Source organism: Archocentrus centrarchus, chromosome 5 (genome assembly GCF_007364275.1).
Source record: "Archocentrus centrarchus isolate MPI-CPG fArcCen1 chromosome 5, fArcCen1, whole genome shotgun sequence".
NCBI lineage: Eukaryota > Metazoa > Chordata > Actinopteri > Cichliformes > Cichlidae > Archocentrus > Archocentrus centrarchus.
Window position 1 is genome coordinate 24,094,397 of NC_044350.1, and position 19,003 is coordinate 24,113,399.

Consider the following 19,003-nt stretch of genomic DNA (forward strand, 5'->3'; position numbering starts at 1 on the left):
ATGCTTCTCAAATGTACAACCACCTGCAGCAACGAGTGGCCCCAGAAGGAGGGAGTTTGGACCGTGTGAACTCAAGAGATAAAACAGTCTGCTGTCTTTTCACCCTCTTTCACTCTGTTCAATGGCCTCCAAGTATCCTGACAACCTTGCCTGGTATTTTGGCACAACTCCCTTGAGTGTTGATGTCAGCTGAGAGAGGGGAGGAAGGGTGGGAGGGAGTAGGGGGATGAAGGGCTGAAAGAGAGGGAGAGAGGAGGGGGAGGAGTGAGCGGGCTATTCAAGGCACTTGTCCTCTGTCTCCCTCTGAGTATAGAGGAGGGGGAGGCGCACATGTATTGAGAGAAGCACACTTGCACACACACATAGTAGTAGCAGCCGCATTTTCACAGCCTGCTCTTTCAGACTGACAGCAGCAAACGGAGTTGAGAGGCAGTGCAATAGAGCGAGGGAAACAAGGGAGGCGCCCAGAGAGGAGAGCGAAGCAGAGGAGATCACGCAGGATTTCCCCTTATTGCCCTTTAGCTCTCTGGGAGCCAGAGAAGGAATCTCCCCTGTGCTCTTCCTGAGCTGAACTTGCTTTGCTAGAGGACCTGCAACCTGCTATGGCAGCCCCAGAGGGACACAGGAACACTGCTCCCTTCTCATCTTGTTCCTCTCAACTGTGGACTACCCTCATGTGGGGTGTGTTGACACTCTTAAGTCATGTTCAGGGCTTTAACTTGGATACTACTCACACACTGCATAAGTTGGGAGACCATGGCACCTTTTTTGGTTTCTCTCTTGCACTTCACCAACAGCGTACCCCAGACACTCAGAGCTGGTGAGTGTGAATGCGGCACTGAGCTCGTCCTATATGTCCTGAGTGTTTTTGAGTCAGTTCAAATATGTGATGTCTTGTATCTGCACCTGCTCCTCATACAAAAAACTTATCATGAGTTCATTTTTAGGTATCTAAAAAGCTAATGCCAACACAGTCAGCATTTCTATGCTGCATCTGTTGTTAAATTTGCCAAATCACTGCTTCCCTCATAACTGAACAGAGTGCAGTAGTTTAAAGATGCTTATGTGCAGCATGTACAGTGAAAGGATACCGAGCTCTGAGTTAAATTGAATGCAGAGTGGATGAGTGTGAGCTTCCTGAATCAGAAGAGGCTCTAATTTCTCTAAAAGGTACAAAATTTTTAAGTGATTTTCTTTGAGCAGTTCAAATCTGATGCTGAAATAGACTGACAGAGTGTGGGGAGTCTTGACACTAAAGTGTTATTTAGTCTGTTAGGCTGCGTGTATGTGCTCAAAGATAAGTTGTGCATGTGTGTTTGCTCTCTAATCTGCTGTTTGCCGGCAGCTGTTTTGATGGGCCTTTCAGTATGACTGGAACACTCACGAGTCCTGTTCCAGTCCTCCAGCAATTCATGAATAAATGATAACAAGCCTGCTTGCAGATATTTGGAAATGTTTACTGCAGGACAGCAAATAAGAGGCAGCCAAAGTTTAGCTCTCTTGAAGTTTTATGAGTAACATTGATGAGAAATGTTCCATCTGATTTGGTGGTGCATCAAAACGATAAAGTGCATTTTCCATCAGTCATAAACATTTACGTTTTTACTGTAAATTCCCTTGGTACAATTAAAGTCCTCATAGGACTATAATACAGTTTTCTGCTGAGATTAACACACTGCACAGAAATATGAAAATTGATCATATCTGGTGATATTCAAAAGATTTACCAAAGTGCAGTTGCAGCATTGCAAGAAAAAAAAAACATGCATTTAAAATGTTGCTTAAAAATATGATTGCATAACTGATGGTAAATTATATTTTTTGAGATCCTCACAGAAAACCCTGCAGTTTAACTATAGCTATGAAATAAGTATAGCAACGTCTGATGTAATAGTTCCCTTGAAATTTAGTGCTGTTAAGTTTAAACTAATGTCAGCTCAAAACTGCACAATAGCAAATGCAGTGTTCATGTCACATATGTGTGGTATAAATGAAAATTAATGCTTTAAAATGAGGGAATTAACTTACTACAAGCTCCTGTTTTGGAGCTCCATATTTAACTGCTGGCTCCTCAGTTTACCCGGGCTGGAGTCACCCTGTCGCCTGGTAAGACCGAGGGAATGACATCAGACAGAGTCATGTCATCCCTCTGAAAACCAGCATGCTGTCCAGCAGCATTCCTGGGGCTTATTTTAAAAACTGGCTACTAGAATAAAGGATTATATCGCTCACTGCTGTGGCCAGAGTAAACAAGGAGTAAGACTCCAGAAAAATTGTCCATCAGTGATATTAGTGCCAGGAGACAGTCAATAAAAATCTGACCTGATGTGATGATGCGTCTACTGGAAGAGAGTGGCATGAATAATGCTGCTGCCAGTATGCTGTGAAATTGCAAGTACTTTATGTTTCGATGCTTATGATGATTTCATCTTCAGTCACGCTTGAGTCAGTGCAGATGACTTTAGAGGGTGTAGCCAGGGTTTTAGAAATATTAAGGTAACAATTTGGCCGGACATAAAGACATTTATTGTTTTACCAATTTCGTTAACTTCAAGCTAAGTTTCCAGCTTTGTTAACCTGTATTTTTTTTTTTCATGAAAGCACAATGTCCTTCTAAAATGTTTAGTTTAAGATATAAGAGAATTTGGTCAGATCATAAAACAGCACTTGGCACCTAAATGTGAAATAAAAATCTGAAATATGTTTTGTCCACTTTGGTGGAGGAGAAACAATCTGAAGACATATTACCATTTCATCAGAAATACAATTTATATTAATGGTCACATTGGTGACTGTAACTCTTATAACTCTGTTTAACTGTGGTTAGACTAAATTATATATAATGGTGTAATAATAATGGGTATAGGTTGTGGAAACAAATGCCTATTAGGTCAAATCAGTCATTATGATAATATTTTGGTAATGATATGATAACCTTTGAGCATTAAAATAGAATTTTCTGTGAAGTATTTGGAATTTAATGGTGTGATATTAATGTGGTAGTAACCCCATATTAATAATAGTGTATTCCACATTGTTACAACACAAAATCATCCTCTGCCATTTCACAGGAATTTAAGTCAAGTTTTAATTAGTTTAAGCACAAACCTAGTTGGTTAGATTCGAGGGAAAATCACAATTTGAGTATGTATTTGATTATTTATTTTGCTGGAGGTTATGAGAAATTTGACATTATATGTATTAAAATAAACACTGGCTTTCAGCAGGAAATGGGAAACTATCTAGTGTGTTACAGTTTGGGGCTCTTTGTTTACACTCTGGACAAGCTGACATGTTGTTTCAGGAATATAACAGAGAGGAAAAATTCTGACATTCATCTTGGTGGGAAAGTCTAAATTTCTAGACAGCTTTGATTGCGCCTTCAGAGATTTGCATTATTCAGAAAGCAGCACAATAGTTATGCTTCCTGTTTGAATAATATATTTCCATTAAGCTTTATGATAGTTCTCTTTGTGTTATTACATTTCCTATTTGGTAGTTTAGTCTCCGGCATGCTCCCATTATGACTTCTGCTCCCGTGATGTACAGTCGGACTGAAACTTAGATGCTACTGACTCATTTTCTTTTTGTATTATGAAGGTTTGGGTTACTGTCACCTGTGGCCATAATGTTTTACACTCATTGTGTGTTATGTCACCCTATTCGACTGGGAAAATGATATGACTGCTTTGATGCTCTGTCCTGTGCTTACTCATGATTTGATCACACTATAAAGTAATGTAAGTGCTAATACAGCTTAGTCATGCTGTCACCCATGAAAGAGTTTCACCACGACCATCTTTTGAGTTCCATAGTTTATAGGAAGCTCAGTAAAGATCAGTAAAGGATGTGCAATATTGGAGAAATTTTGGTTTGATACTGCTCCCAGGTTTACACAATAATGGCCTTTTTATTCAGTGTTACAGCCCATGTGAGACAATAATATCTTACTGACTGACATACTGTGAGGAGATGCAGGTCACTGACACATAGAGGAAGTAAAAGCATGCCACACTCAAAGGGGAGGAGAGCCTTTTGCACACCTTTTTTCTCCCCCTGAAGCAGAGACCAAAGCTTAAATAAGGGAATTTCTTCTTTTGCTGCTTATGCCAGACAGACGATGAGATGTGAGGGGTATTTGAGTCTGAGTTATGTGTACATCTGCTATTTTTAATACTAAGAGAAGTGCTTCTGCTATTAGTATACTGCCTGGTGAAGACAGGAATCCCCCTGAGCTTGAGCCCCTCACTGGCAATCTTCCTAAATTTAAATAATAAATATCTTTACACTGTGGTAAGTCCGCCATAAAAAAAAAAAAAAATCCAGTATGTAAGACAATACATGCTAAGGGCAAATGTAGAACTGATGTTGCGATAAATGCTTTGTGAGAGCATGATGGAAAATTTATGCATTTATTTTCACATTTTCTCTTCCACTTTATAGCCAAGCAAGACTTAGAGTCTACAATGATGTCAGTGTCTCTGTAAGGATCTACAACAGTGCTTTCATTTTAATGCTTACATGTTCAAACACACTCATGTCCACATGTTTAGCATATTAACATTTGCTAAATGTCACTACCATGAAGCACAGTTAGGACTGAATCTTGTTCTTTAGGGACATATGGTAGTATACCTAAAACAGCATGAAATGTTCTGTGTGCACATTTAGCTTGCTGCCACACATGTAAATTACACTGGAAGCAGTTCCACTGGAAAGTATCCTGTTTTACACTTTCATGGATTTTCTGCCTCATAATGCATTAATAATGAGTTTCTCAGTTTCAGATTGCTTAACAAATGTGGGGGCACAGCAGTTCTGCTTTGCTGATCCAGTGTAGGTCACAAATCATTGCTTTTTGTCACTGAAATATCTGTAATATCACTACATATCTGTATTACTGAACTTCATTGGTCTATAAAAAAGGGCCTAATCTAAATCTTAAATCCATATATAGTGTGTGCTGCAAAGCCACACATCGCTGAATACTATTAGACTGTGATTTATTCTACAGTTTATTCAGTAGAATTACAGTTGACTGTGCTGCAAATCTTTCATAAGAAAAGTAATAAAGTCTCAGGTTGCAGTAGAGGTCATGTTTACATGTGGTACTGCTTTTGGGATCAGGAACACTCAGTCTCACTGCCTGGGGGGGGGGCACAGGTAGCGGATATAGTCCCAGACATCTTGTCTTGAGTTTGGTTTCACTGGCTGAATAAGAATCTAAAGCAAAGCTTTCTGAACCTGAACAAATCCTCTTATTGAACTGGAGGCTTGATTAACACCCTAAGGAAGACTGTAACACAGGGGTGATCACTGGCTGACTTCCAAAGGTTTCCAGAGATTGCAAAAGAAGCAAGGTTTGCCATTTTGGGAAATGTACCCATATACATGTTGCTATGCTTTATAGAAGAGAAAATACCAGTCTTACATCTATACACTAAATCTGGATCTACACCCAGCAAAAAACGAGCTCAACGAGCACAAAAACTAAAAACTGGTTAATACAGCGAGTCGGTCTCTGAACTAACATAACATAACATCACAGCAAGCAACTGATTGTCATCCAGTGATGACACTGTGAAAAATGAAACTGGAAAGTGGAACTTGAGCGAACCTGTGTCAAGCCAATCACATGATTTTGCTTTTTCACATTGCAAAATATGATCAATAATAATTGTACATTGTACACAATAGAAACTTGTGTAGTGCATGAAACCCTTATTGAACACTGCAAGTTGTGCACTTCCCAGAAATGGTGATTATCCCACTTCTACAGTGAAGCCAGCAATGCAAACATGCCTACACAGCATCACATGTATTGTCAGCACCTAGGTCTGTTAGCTACCTAGCTAGAATTGCCATTGGTGCTGAAAATGTAGCCTTCTCCTATAGCTGAAAAAATGTTTTGGTGATCCTTCACCTATGCGGCCCAGGATGGCGACCATTGAGAGTGAGAAGCGTATGGTCTTCCACATGCAACTTTCTGCCTGTTATGAATGTTATACACTGCTTGGGTACCCCTAATAGTTGCAGTGATTGTTCTTGTCAGGTTGAACACACTTACTCAAAAATACTAAGTAGGCAGGCTGCGTCATTCACAATATTAAACACACCTTCCTGTGCTGCTTCATTTATATAACACATATATGTATTAATGCTTTAAAACAGAGCACAGCAGAACTTCTTCACATATTTATTACACAAAGAAAGATTTCTGGGTGCTAATTTACATTACAACAGCCAGAGATAAAAGCTGCTTTTTCACCCTGGCTTAAGAGTTGAGAATGAAGCCCCCCCCCCATGTCCTCCCTTATTCAATTCATGATTTTTCTCCCGCTCTCTTTCCCCGTTTTTCAGTTTATCCTACAGTAACTTTCTTACTAAATCTCCCAGAGGCCATTCATGTGAAAGCCTCATAAATGTAAGAACTGTATTTATATGCGGGATCAGAAAGAGCAAAGGCTATGCAGCATGGGCTTTACAGTCTCCATTGCACATAAACTAGATAAATGCTCTTTTTCTACCTCCCACTTACTCTCTGTCTATTTAGCATTCTCCTATTCCTCTACTGGGCTGCCCGGGCTTGGACAAAAGCTCGGTGGGAAGCAGCACTGCCTGGTCCAGAGCTTTCAGGAATATTACTTTGCAGACTGCGTGCTTGCTGAAAGCTGATGCACAATCTGCAGAGTCAGGAGGAAACATACAACTTGAATCTGATGGAGGTGCAGAAAAATGCACATTGTACACAGTTAGCAGAGTACATATATCTATATGTTTAAAAAAAAAAACATTTTGTATTATTATCTGCATAAATATTTATGTTATTTTTAACTCTAACCTTTTGCCTTCTTTGATTTCTGATAAAAATCTTAACAATACCTTAAGCTGACTCCAGCAATCACTTATGAATATGGCACGGTCTGAATGTGGGGGAGGTGTCAAGGGTCTCGTGGTAACGGGATGAATAAATCATTGCACGCCTCCCCTTTGATTAAATGCGTGCGTGTGTGTGTGTGTGCGTGCGTGTGTGTGTGTGTGTGTGTGTTTAAATATGTATGTGTATGTGTATGCACACATTGAGTTGACTGCTAAAGAAGCAGTTTAATAAATCATCTGATAGCTGCTCTACGGGGAACTGATAGGCCACTGATCTATGTCCAGAAACACACCATGCAAACCAGACAAGAGCAGGAAATTACAAGCGATGTGGAGGCTTTTTGTTTGTTTATATTGAAATCGTTTTTCTGTTTGACACTCCGAGATTACAGTTTCGATAGCAATAATCATATGAAGTGAATGTATTATTTATTATTTTTAATAGATGGTCTTTGCAAAGACTTGCATCAGACATTTGAAGAGATATGGGCTGATCTGACCCTTAGCGTGTTATAAATGTTGATAGCTACCACGATTAAGCGCCAAATGAAAAAGCTCCATGTTTTGAAGTTGCACTAATATTTTGTAAGTTGAAATGTAATGTGTTGGCAAAGTTGGGGGTTTATGCATTACTAAATTGAAACAGGTTTCAACACATAAAGTATTTACTACATATATTAATATGCACATGCAGTAACTGTTGATACATGTAACCAGCTTATATTAAAAAGTTAGAGATATTTTAAAATAATGTTTTGTTTAACAGCAGAATTTCCAAAAATGTTGGGGCAGTGTCTAAAATCTAATTATTTGTTCATCTTCAAATGAAAAGTGAAAAAGTTCAAATGAAAAAGTTTAACATGACTTGAATGGTAAAGAAGGAATTAACAGCCAGTCACTGTACCTGATATTCTGTAACTAAAAACAAACAAACACAAAACACATGCACACAGACTCACATCAACATACAGACAGGAGGGTGATATATTTGCTGCTGATGCTCTTACACCCTCATTAACTGTTTTTTTTTTTAAAAGTTTATAAGTCTCATATTTTAGCCCTCTCATGATATATTACATTTCTTTCCTCTGTTACTGTCTTATTTAGAACATCACACACCATGTGAGGTTGACATAGCTGTAATTTCATTGTGCTAGGGGGGGAAAAAAGGCAAAAGTGACTTAATGATTGTTTACCTGCTTTTCACTTGCTGTATTCTGTGTACAGTGCCGGTCAAAGTTTGTTCAAACATTTGACTGGTACTGTATTTAAGATCCCAGAGAGATGAATGAATGAACAGGCAGCTTATGAACCTACTACCAGCAAACTCAATTCATTAAAGAATTAAGGAAAAACAATAACAATGGGAAATGAGGCACACTTAAAATTAACAGTGGAATTTGAGAACCCTAACAGATGAGTAGAGAGACAGATCAATAGGTTTATGACCAGCTAATGGGGGGTGGGGGGGTGGGTGGGAGGGGGTTGACAAAAGGAGAATGTAAAAAGGGATGGTATAGTACCCAAGGGCCATCATTTGCCCATCTATGCCCCAAAATGACTCTTCACTTATTGATCAGGGGGGCAGGTGGTGAGTTTAGGGGTTGTTAAAGATGCATGTGTGGTAAGAATGGGGTTACCATTAGCCTTAAATGCAGTCGAAAACACTTCTTCTGCCTCAAATCTGCTCTCACTGTTGTTCAGAAGAGTTAGGTTTTTTTTCCTATTTTATTTTATATTTTTTTTAGATTAATGCACCATGATTGCGATGTCCACAGACAGGCAGGAAGTTGAGTCACATCCGTGGGCTGTGAACCACAACATCCCAGAGGAGTTTTGCAGGAACTGGCAGCTGTTTCTGTCTTTCTTTTTGCGAATTATTGAGCAGTGCCCAACTCTCTTTTCCTCTGCCCAGACTGGACATGTTAAAACATGGTGATTCACAACTTGGTCACCTCGCTCTCAGCTGTCGTTTTCTCATCAGCAAGAAACTGGAGTCAGGTGTTTAAACACAGCATTTTCTGAAAGAGGCCATTTGGCTTATGTTTTAAGAGAGTCATTGCCCTGGTCAACACTGTCACACAGGCTGTGTGTTGGTCTGTACTTTACAGTTGTTGCACTGTTGCTTGATGAGTATCTACATGAGTGTGTGAGTGATTTGTACACTTTATTTTGGTTTTCAGGTACATGATAGCACTTTTTCCTGTATGTATATATATATGAGCGTGCCGTGTGTGTATTTCCAGGTCAGAGGTCACAGCCTTACTCCAGGATACCAACAGTAGGTCTAAAAAGCCTCTGGCCCCCATGCTGATCCTTTATAGCCATTGTCTATAGAACAGCAATCTCACACTGGTCTGTTTAAGGGTGTGAGCACACAGATTAGGAAAGAGCAGCAGTAATGAAATAAAACAAAATATTGAAAATATTTAGGGCGTATTTCAGTCATTTCATAAACTTGATTATCCCTTGAAAGCCCGTGGCTGGAACATTCTCAGAAAAGGGTTGGGCTTGGAAAAAAAAAAAAAAAAGCTTTTAAATGCTGCTAAAAAGTTTAACTTGCTCTTCAACATTATTCAATTTACAAGTGCAAAAAGTGACAGTGCTTTCTTTTTCTAAACAAACAACACAGAGCTTTCAATTCTGTTGGGATTGTCAAACACCTCCCTGCAGATGTTTGCGTTCTCCCCAGTGGTGTATTGGTTTGTTTACAGATTGGCACACTGCTATTGCCATGTCAACTCGTTGCATCTGCAGTTTTTTTTTTTTTTTTTTTTTTTCATAATGAAGAAAAGGCACCCTTGTTTTTAGCTTGAGTACAAGTTGATTTATGAGAATATGAAATTCATTGTGAGGGTTAGGGGAATTTTTTACCAAGCCGCAGTCACACATGTGATCCTGCAACAGACAACATGGACACTACCAAAATTGGTATAAACAATTTAATAAGCTGTAAGCGCATGAGAACCAAGTCTGTGGGACAGACCGGCCTTCTGTATAAATAACAATTTTTGCGCAATTTCTTTGTTATTTACTGCAGGATTATTGGTCTAAATTGGTTACATGTGTGATGCATTTCTTTGAACTTTCTCAATCACATTGTTGTCCTGGTTCCCTGCTGTTCTCACTGGCTGCTGTATGGGAGGCTATACAGAGAGATGTGACTCCTGAAAGTGGGGGAGGAATGAGGGAAGACAAAATCATGTGTGTGTGTGTGTGTATGTGTGTGTGTGTGTGCACGCACGCACCCAACCTGTATGGGGGATGGGTGAATGGGATAGTGGAGAGAGTGTTGGGGTCACTGCACATGCTCCCCTCAGTGAACACACGAGTATGAGTGCAGCATAATGAGTGTCTGTGTTGTTTTTGTGATGATCAACGAGCGAAAAAAGGATGATGGCCTTGGAGTGGCTGTAAATCACAAATCAGAACAGAGGTGTGTACATATAGCAGTTTTGGCATGGCGCTGTAATAACTGCTGTGATATTTTGTTGACAGCTCTTCATAGGTTCTTTTTGCACATATTCAAGATTCTCAAGTGCAAACAAAACATCATAGTCAGAAGAACATGATGATTTACATACAGCCTTCTGTAGGTGCCCCTCCTCCTTTCTGTAATGGGTTTGTTCTCTTTGAGCACTGTAATTACTTGATTAAAAAATGACTGACAGCTTGTTTTGATGGTCTTCTCTAACACCAATTCAGTATTTTTATATGTGTGATGGGAGGCTTTCTTCTTTGTAATCAGTGCATGTTTTTCATGCTTTCCCTTAGCACATGTGCCATGGCTCCAGGTATAACTGTACCAGTCTGACTGACTACTGGTGGAACCAAAATTCTGTTCCAAATTTAAGTATGTCAGCAAATAATGGACAAATTTCCATAAAATTTTGTACAAACACGCAATGTTCCCAGTTAATGTACCCCACTGACTTTGATTTATGACCATTTCCATCAGCTTCAGCTGTAAGACTAACAAGCAAGTTTGAAGTCTTCTGCTTAACATCTGTAAGCAGAAGACACAATTGCAGAACACTGCAATTAGGATGCTGTTATTGGTAAAGCTTAGTGGTTCTCCAACCTCCTCTGCCACATTTCAAAACCCCAAAATAATTCACATCTCACACTTTTTATCAACTAATAATGATAAAATAGGAGCCAAGTTGAATTTTCATTAAATAATATTCAGAAAAATAATATCAGAAAGCCCTTTTTTGTTTTGTTTTCCTAGCAAAGGTCTATTCATTCAACTTATTTTTGCTCCATACTTCACCCCCCGCTTGTCCACACCTGGAGCGATTTTGTCCCCCACTAGCATGAAAACCAGTGGCATATAGCATTGCTATCCCCAAGTAAAGCCTCATGCGGGGCTTTAGACTTGTTTTAATCAGTTTCTCAGATAGGGTGGGGATCTTTATATAGACAGAACCCAGGTGCCTTATCTGTGTGTTCAACATGTCAAAGTAATACATACACATGCATGCCGGTGCTGGATCTGCAGGATCTGGGTTCATGTGGGTTTTCTACCAGACACCATCACCATCACATCAACACCCTGATATCTCCTCCAGGGTCAGTGTGGAGCAGCAACAACATTCCTATTACTAGCCACATTACTCACACAAACACACACACACACACACTCATGCACACACCATGCCAAATGTGGATTTACTGAAAGAATGAGCTTGGCAGTGAAGCTCATGATCATAAAGTCTGAGTCAGTCCTAAACAATGATATGAGTTAGAAAGTAGGTAAAGTGGAAATAAATGAAAGTATTATTCAGTCATGACACTTTATCTGTGTCGAATTTGGTACAGACATACATGTTAAAATTCCATCTATCAACAGTTCAAATCCCAAATATTTAAAATCAGTTATTACACAAGATATATAAGTTGAGAGGCTGTAAATAGAGCAGCATTTATTCATGATAAATCACTGAAATATTTTTTTTTCCTGGTTTTATCAATGGATATAAAGTATCTTGTATCTATGAAATAGGCATAAAATGTTATGAAATGTTTTCTGCAGAAAGAATAATTTCAGCCTGCCACAGTTTTACAGTTGGGGGAAAATGACATACTGGGAGCCAAGTCTCTTCTACAAATAAAGGTGGTGTAAGAGATAATCAGACATCCCAGCCTCACATCCTGACACCTGCCTATCTGAGCATGTGGGTGGAAGCGAGGTATCACCTTAACTCCAAAACATAAACCAGAGCCTCCTGGAATGTAGGAGGCTCTGGTTTATGGTCAATAAGTCAATAAGGAATTGGATGTTATCAGGTGGATTTTTTGTTTTGTTTTGTTTTTTAGTGATTGTTTTTTCCTCTTTGTTAAACATGTGTTTGCATTGGCTTAACGTTGCTTGTTGTTGGGTTTTTTTTTTTTTTTAGTTTTTTTTCCCATGTGGGTCAGAGGTGGTGTGAAACATCATTTCACATGTTTGCTCTCCGTGCCTGTTTTGGTTTCTGGTCGTTAAGGTGAGGGGAATCATTCCTGAGGCATGCACAGCTGCATCTTAACAGGAGTATTTGTCAGGAAAGAGACGACAGGAGCAGAAAATAGAACGTTAAACTGTCTGGCAGTCTGGGATGTGTCAGTGGTAGTTTATGTGAGAAGACTGCAGTAAAGTACAAATTTTGAGGTACTTACACGTGAGTATTGTCCTTTAAGTCTACTTTGTACTTAAACACTAAATTTAAAAGGGAAATCATTTTACTCCAAGACAATGACAGTTCAAAGTAAGATTATTAAAGTGGACTACCTAGAATTGGCACAGTGACAGCCATATAGGTTAATGCATTATTAAATACTAGTGGAGTACCCAGTGCGTGTTTGTAATATGACAGCGCATATAACCCATAAACAATATAGGCCTAACAATACTAAGGCACTAAACATTACTCAAGGAACTGACCAACATATAATTATACTCAGGTTTCTCTATTTTTGTTTATTAATACTTATTTTTGGAGGTTTCACCCACCTTTAGCTAGCTTCAATCTGGTACTGATAGCATGCAAAGTTCCTGTGATGTCAACAAAAACAAATCTATATTTAATTCGGGGAATTTGTGGTCCAAAAATGTCTTTAGAAACACCTTCTCTGTGCACATTTCTTCTTCACCATAAACATGTACGTATACATAAACTCCCCTTTTTCACAGATTTCAATACAGTCTATGCGACCGATCACCAGAAGGGGTGAGACAAAAAAAATGACCGTTCTCTCTTAAAATACAGATATCACTTTGAATAGAGTGTTTCTGCTTAATGAATGTTTTTGCTACTTAAATTTTATTTTGCAGTGCTTTGTTTTATTTGAGTAACATTTTGAATTCACTGCTTTTACTTTTTTTTTACAGCAACCCATCACTGGACTGTATGTACCTGTATGCTGTGCTCTGCCAGGACAAAATGAGTTAAATGTGTGCCAACACTTGAATTGCTGTGTTGGAACTGTGGACTAAAATGTAGGCCATGATAACTAATAAAAAGCCTTCGTCACTTTAAGGGGCTCAGGGGGTATACGCAGTTAGTACACTGTAATGTAAAGTCTTGGAGGACGGCTCCACACGATCACAAAAAATTGGCACGTCCGCACAAACCCTTGCACTTCCTTTTTCTCTGTTACAAAATTTATGCCACTTGGATTGAAGCGGACTTGCTGATGCAGGAAGTATAAGCAAGACTTAAATCTTTACAAAACCCTAAGAGCTGTATTTTATTTACACTGTTATGGTATCAGTCAATGACCAAAAAGAGTAGATAAACAAATAAATGAAATTAAGAAAGCTTTGTATTATTCCTAGTAATGTAATAATGTCTTGTTTGTATGCCTGACGCCACGTCCAGCTTTATCTGTGTGTTACAGATAAATCTGGATGTGGCTGGAAATGATGCACCTTTGATCCAATTACTTTACCAGGAGCAGAGTGAATCCAGTACTGTAAAATGTACACAGTGTAGTGTATTAGGCATCTCAATCTGAACTATCTAGCTCAGTAAAGAGGAGTTTCTGTGCACCTAGCATTGTTGTTATAGCTGCTTCTTTGTAAACGCAAAAGCATCAGTTTAGAATTATTCTTGCATGACCTGTGCTATATTTCTAGCCTGTTGCATTCTATTTAAAGTCTTCTCTCTCACAGAGATAGCTCTATTTAAGTGTGTACATAACAGTAGATAGTTATGAAGTAGATATGAGGAGAGCTGCTGGTGGGAGCGTTCACACAGCTGAGCCTAGCATTTACATTGCTAACATCATTCTCATAATCAGACATGTAGTCACACTGCAGTCTGCTGTCAATGTGGGGTAGACCTCTGTTTTTTTCTAATTTTCTGTTACATTCTGCTCTTCATTCTTTACTCTATCTTCTGTGTTTCCCTATGTCTCGCTTCCATGCGTATGCCATGGCTGATGGTGTTGGGTGGAATGTGGCTCAACATTCGGTTTTTAAATAGCATCCTGGCCTGAATCAGCCACTCCTAATAAGGCAGAGGGCAGTGACACTGGCCCCAAAATATCAGCAACCACCTCACTGTGAATAAAACTTTTCCTGGCCTTGTTAGTGAAGGACAACTGGTAATAGCTGCTGTCTGTGAGTGCAAAGAAGGTGCACTAGATATAGATTTCCCAGAGCTGTTATAAATACATTTTAAGGCAACATAACATACTCTACTGGATGTGGCCTCATGTTCAGGATGTCACTTGACCTGCAGGTGACTGTACTTTACAGTAATGGTGACTTAAGATTAGGTGAGCAACTGCTTTGAGTAAACTTTTTTTTTTTTTTTTACTTTAGGATACTGGTGGGGGCGCCACGGGCAGCAGGGCAGGGCCAGTTGACAGGCAGTCGACCTGGAGCCCTGTTCAGGTGTCCAATCACACCAGAGGAGTATGACTGTGAGCGGGTTGATATTGATGGAGACGGTGAGTTTAAAGTGCAGTTGAAACAACTTGAATGGACTTCTGGTGTTTCTGTTTGTTCTCCCTGATGTGAAATGAAACACTAATTGGTTGGTCAGACATAGACAGTCCTTAAACACACCAGCTTGGACTTGGAAATCAAAATAAGAGCCAGACTTTTGTCGAACAAAGAATTATTATTAATTGATGAAATAATGAAAAAAAAAAAGTCAGACTAATTTGTTCTTAAAATACACTACATCACACTAGGCACAACATCAATGATTTATCTAACAAGCAACATATATATATATTACTATATATATATATATTACTGTTAATTATCAAACACTTAGATTTTTCATTTGTCTGTGTAATGGGTAGAGTCAAAAATAATGTTTATTCATCCACACTTTCTCAACAAATGCCAAGCTTCAATCTGTGCAGGAAATGGCAGAGCAGTCAGCAACCTTTGAAGGATGGATGTTACTTTGAGTTTGTTACTCAAAAGAGAAAAACATGTAACAGTAAAGTGCACAAATCTTGCATGTGTCCATATTAGGGAAAGGATTTGGGATGACATTTTGGCATTTGTAAAATAATTAGTTTTTAAGTGCCATGTCATATATTTTTTCAACCTACTACTGGTGAGAAAGCAAATGTCAAAATCAGTCATATTGCTCATTAAACAGACTTTACCCAGCCAGCTAATATCCAAGTGAGCCCACGTAAGATTAGAGCTGAATCTAATCTGAAACATCTAAAGTAAGAGTGGATGTCATGTGCTTTCCTCCTGCACACTATCCAGTAAGCAACCCTCACCTAAACCAAATGGAGCATCTCTGTTAGTGAGAATATGTCCTGTTTTGTGGTTCCTATGAGAAAGGGCGACTTTAGTTAATGCTGTAATCCAATTCTGCTGACATTATGAGGCGTTCATGTGTGAAAATGGCATATAAACACCTGCAAAAGTACTCTGTGGTAATTCCTGTTATGTTAGGTTTACTCTCAGATTTAGTACAACTTCTTGCCATGATGATACACACACATAAACCTATAAGGTGTAAACAACACCAGCTTTCCCAGCTGAAATCATTAATTTGAGTCACAGAAGAGATTTTTTTTTTCTGTTGGATTTTGTAACATCAAAATAAGCATTACCAGGTTCACTTTGTTGCTGCAAGATCAAGTTTTGGTATGAAAAAGCTTCTAGCTCTTGTTGCTATAAAAATGTGCTTTAGTTTGTTCAAATATAATTGAACAACTCACTGCATAGCAAAGTGCTATTTGCTTGCAACCTTAATTTTTATTGGCTTACAACATGGAAGCCATCATGACTGACTTTTCTGTGTTTTGCCTCAGTGAGGTGGGACCGAGAGAGCAAGGACAACCAGTGGCTGGGAGTTACAGTTAAGAGTCAGGGCATTGGAGGGAAAGTTGTGGTGAGTAACAGCCCAAATTGGGTAAATTCATCAAGAAGTGATCTGTGATCAAGAGATATGTGAACAGTCATACATTTCCAGATTTGGTTCCTCTGTCAAGTTGTTATTTATAATGATGAAGACGTGGGCTTATAATTTGGTCATTATAGTGTTGTATAGTATCATATCATTAAAAAAATCAAAGGCAAACTGATATCCGAGCCACACTGCCATTTTCTTACGTCACCAGACCTGTGCTCACCTGTACGAACTGAGGCAACGTGTAAACCAGCCATCAGAGACCCGCGATCCAATTGGACGCTGCTATGTCTTGAGTGAGGACTTGACTGAGCGAGATGACCTGGATGGAGGGGAATGGAAGTTCTGTGAGGGTCGGCCACAGGGACACGAGCAGTTTGGTTTCTGTCAGCAGGGCCTGTCTGTCAGTTTCACCCCAGACAACAACTTCATTCTGTTTGGGGCTCCGGGAACATACAACTGGAAAGGTAGTGTGGCTGATTGACAGAAGTGTCATTTTGTTTAGAGTTGTGTGTTTTACTAATTTGAAAAACCCGAGGAAAATCTGTGTGGTATGATTTGGGGTTATACATACTGCTCACAAAAATTAAGGCAACGCTTGAAGATTTTCAACTTGCACGGATCATTTCAGGGGTGTTTCCTGGATTTTTTTTTTTTAAATGGATGGCACGGGCGGGGGGACAAAGAAGAAGGCAGGAAGTAGAAATCTGAACATTTAATCAGAGAAAAATGAAAATAAAAATCAAAGTAGAAAATTGGCACAGTAAACAATGGGCATGATTTTCAGGTGTAGTCCTGTGTCCTATTACAGATTCATTATATGAAAAGTGGACAAAGGTTTAAACATAATTTAATCACAATTTTTTGTTGGATGGATTATTTTGCAACATGGAAAAATAAATATTTAGTTGTGAAGGTTTAATAAAAGTTATAATACTTCAGTAGCTGATAGTTTTTAAAAAAATTATGTAATCATTTAACTCACTCTGTATAGAGTGGCACTTTCACAGTCATGTGATACTACTAGATGGTAATTATTGATTCACTGATATGTATATCACTTCAATGTTGCAGCTGTTGATGATTTTAATGACACATTGCTGGGTAGCTTGCTATTGTCATGGTCCTGGGCCGTCTGCCCAGCGTTTTGTGTTTTTAGTTTATTTTCCCTGAGTGTTTAATTCCCAGTGTGTTTTGATGATCTTGTTCCCTTTGTCTCTGTCTCCCCTGCTCCATGTTCTTGTCTGTTTTGTCATGATGTCTTGTCCCTGACCTCCTGTGTTTTCATGTTGAGTTATTCCTAGTGTTGTGACTAGTCTGTGTCTCTGCCCCGTGTCTGTGTGCCAGTTCCCCGTATGTAGTCTGCGTGCACCTTGGTTAGTCACTTCCTGTATTATTTTGACAGTCTTGTGTTCCCTGTGCTTTGTGTCTAGTTTTGCTTCCCCTGTTATTAGTTTCATTTGCTTCACCTGTTGCTCCCTGCTGTTTCCTCTTGCCCTGATTACCTGCTGTGTATTTAAGCCCTCAGTGTTCATCTGTTCTTTGTCGCGTCGCCTTCAGTGTTCCCTCGTTGTGTATGTCCCTTCTCTGTAGTGACTTTAGTTTAGTTTTGGCATCTGTCCAGCCCCTGCCTAGCTGTGTTCTGGTTCCTGTTCTATTTTCCCAATAAATCCTGTTTTGTGAGTCTGCATCCTGGGGTCCAATCCTGCCTGCCACACACACGCCATGACAGCTATAACAGTATGATTTAGCTGAAAAATAATAAGAAGCCAAAGCATTAAAATGGCATGGAATACAAATAATATTTGTATCCAAAATATAGTAGAGTAGAAGCAGAAAGTAGAATAACAGAAATAGTACAATTACAAGTACACTACACCTGTACTTGAGTAAACATACATTCCTGCTGGTCCTTTCATGCTCTGTAAATCATCTTTCAGGGGTGTCCAGTGTCACCCAATACCTCACTTCTGGATAAGATCTGATACTGTTGCATCATAAAGATGAATGGCAAGCAGAAATAATTTGTACTGTTTTTTGGATTAGGTGTCTATTGATTATTTCTCTTATGCCTTCTTGATTGTTGCTCCGTTATAGTGCAAAGGCAGTTTACTATAGGTGTAAAAGAAGTATGAGAAGAATTCCTGTTGCAGCTAATGCACACTAGAGAAGAAAAGCAATAAATTGTCCACTTAAATAAGTACTTCTAACAGGACAGTGCAATTAATTTATAGGCCATTCTATTGATTGAATGGAGAAATTATGCAGCACAGCTGATTGCATTTAATTGAAATGCTCTGAGATACTTTGGATGGAGAAATCAGTTACTGCCTTATGGAATAAAAGCTGTGCTCTGTTGCATCATGCTCTTAATTTATACAAATCATATTTTAAATGCTGAAATATAAGTCTTTTGTCTATTAGATGAAATTGATGTATCTTATTATTCTGAATGACTTTTTCTTTATGCATCAAATGTGTATTTAGATCAAGGGCTGATATTTGAGTGGGCTGCATCTTTAATTATTTTGATCAAAACCAATGCTGAATGTGTATCATATAAAGTTTTGTTGGTATAAAATGGTAAAGTATATTTAATTGTTTAATGCTAACTGCTTAAATACTACATTATGTTGATTAAAATGTTGAATACATTGTAAAACAGTGTGTAGGCTGGATTTGGGAAGCATATCTATGGTCTGTTGCCCATTGTGTAAAATGTGTTTCTGTCACTATGCTGTACCCTCACTTAT

General features: G+C 38.8%; 1 protein-coding gene across 4 annotated transcripts in view; it reads left to right on the top strand.

Moving 5' to 3' along the window:
- Nucleotides 1–355: 355 nt before the first annotated feature.
- Nucleotides 356–19,003, top strand: part of itga7 (integrin, alpha 7) — a 37,455-nt gene continuing 18,807 nt past the window's right edge. For all 4 annotated transcript variants that reach the window (XM_030728682.1, XM_030728683.1, XM_030728684.1 and 1 more), the window contains exons 1-4: nt 356–820; nt 14,687–14,814; nt 16,153–16,232; nt 16,462–16,717. In XM_030728682.1, the coding sequence (XP_030584542.1) occupies nt 603–820; nt 14,687–14,814; nt 16,153–16,232; nt 16,462–16,717 (682 nt within the window). In that variant the 5' untranslated portion in view covers nt 356–602. The remainder of the gene's footprint in view (nt 821–14,686; nt 14,815–16,152; nt 16,233–16,461; nt 16,718–19,003) is intronic.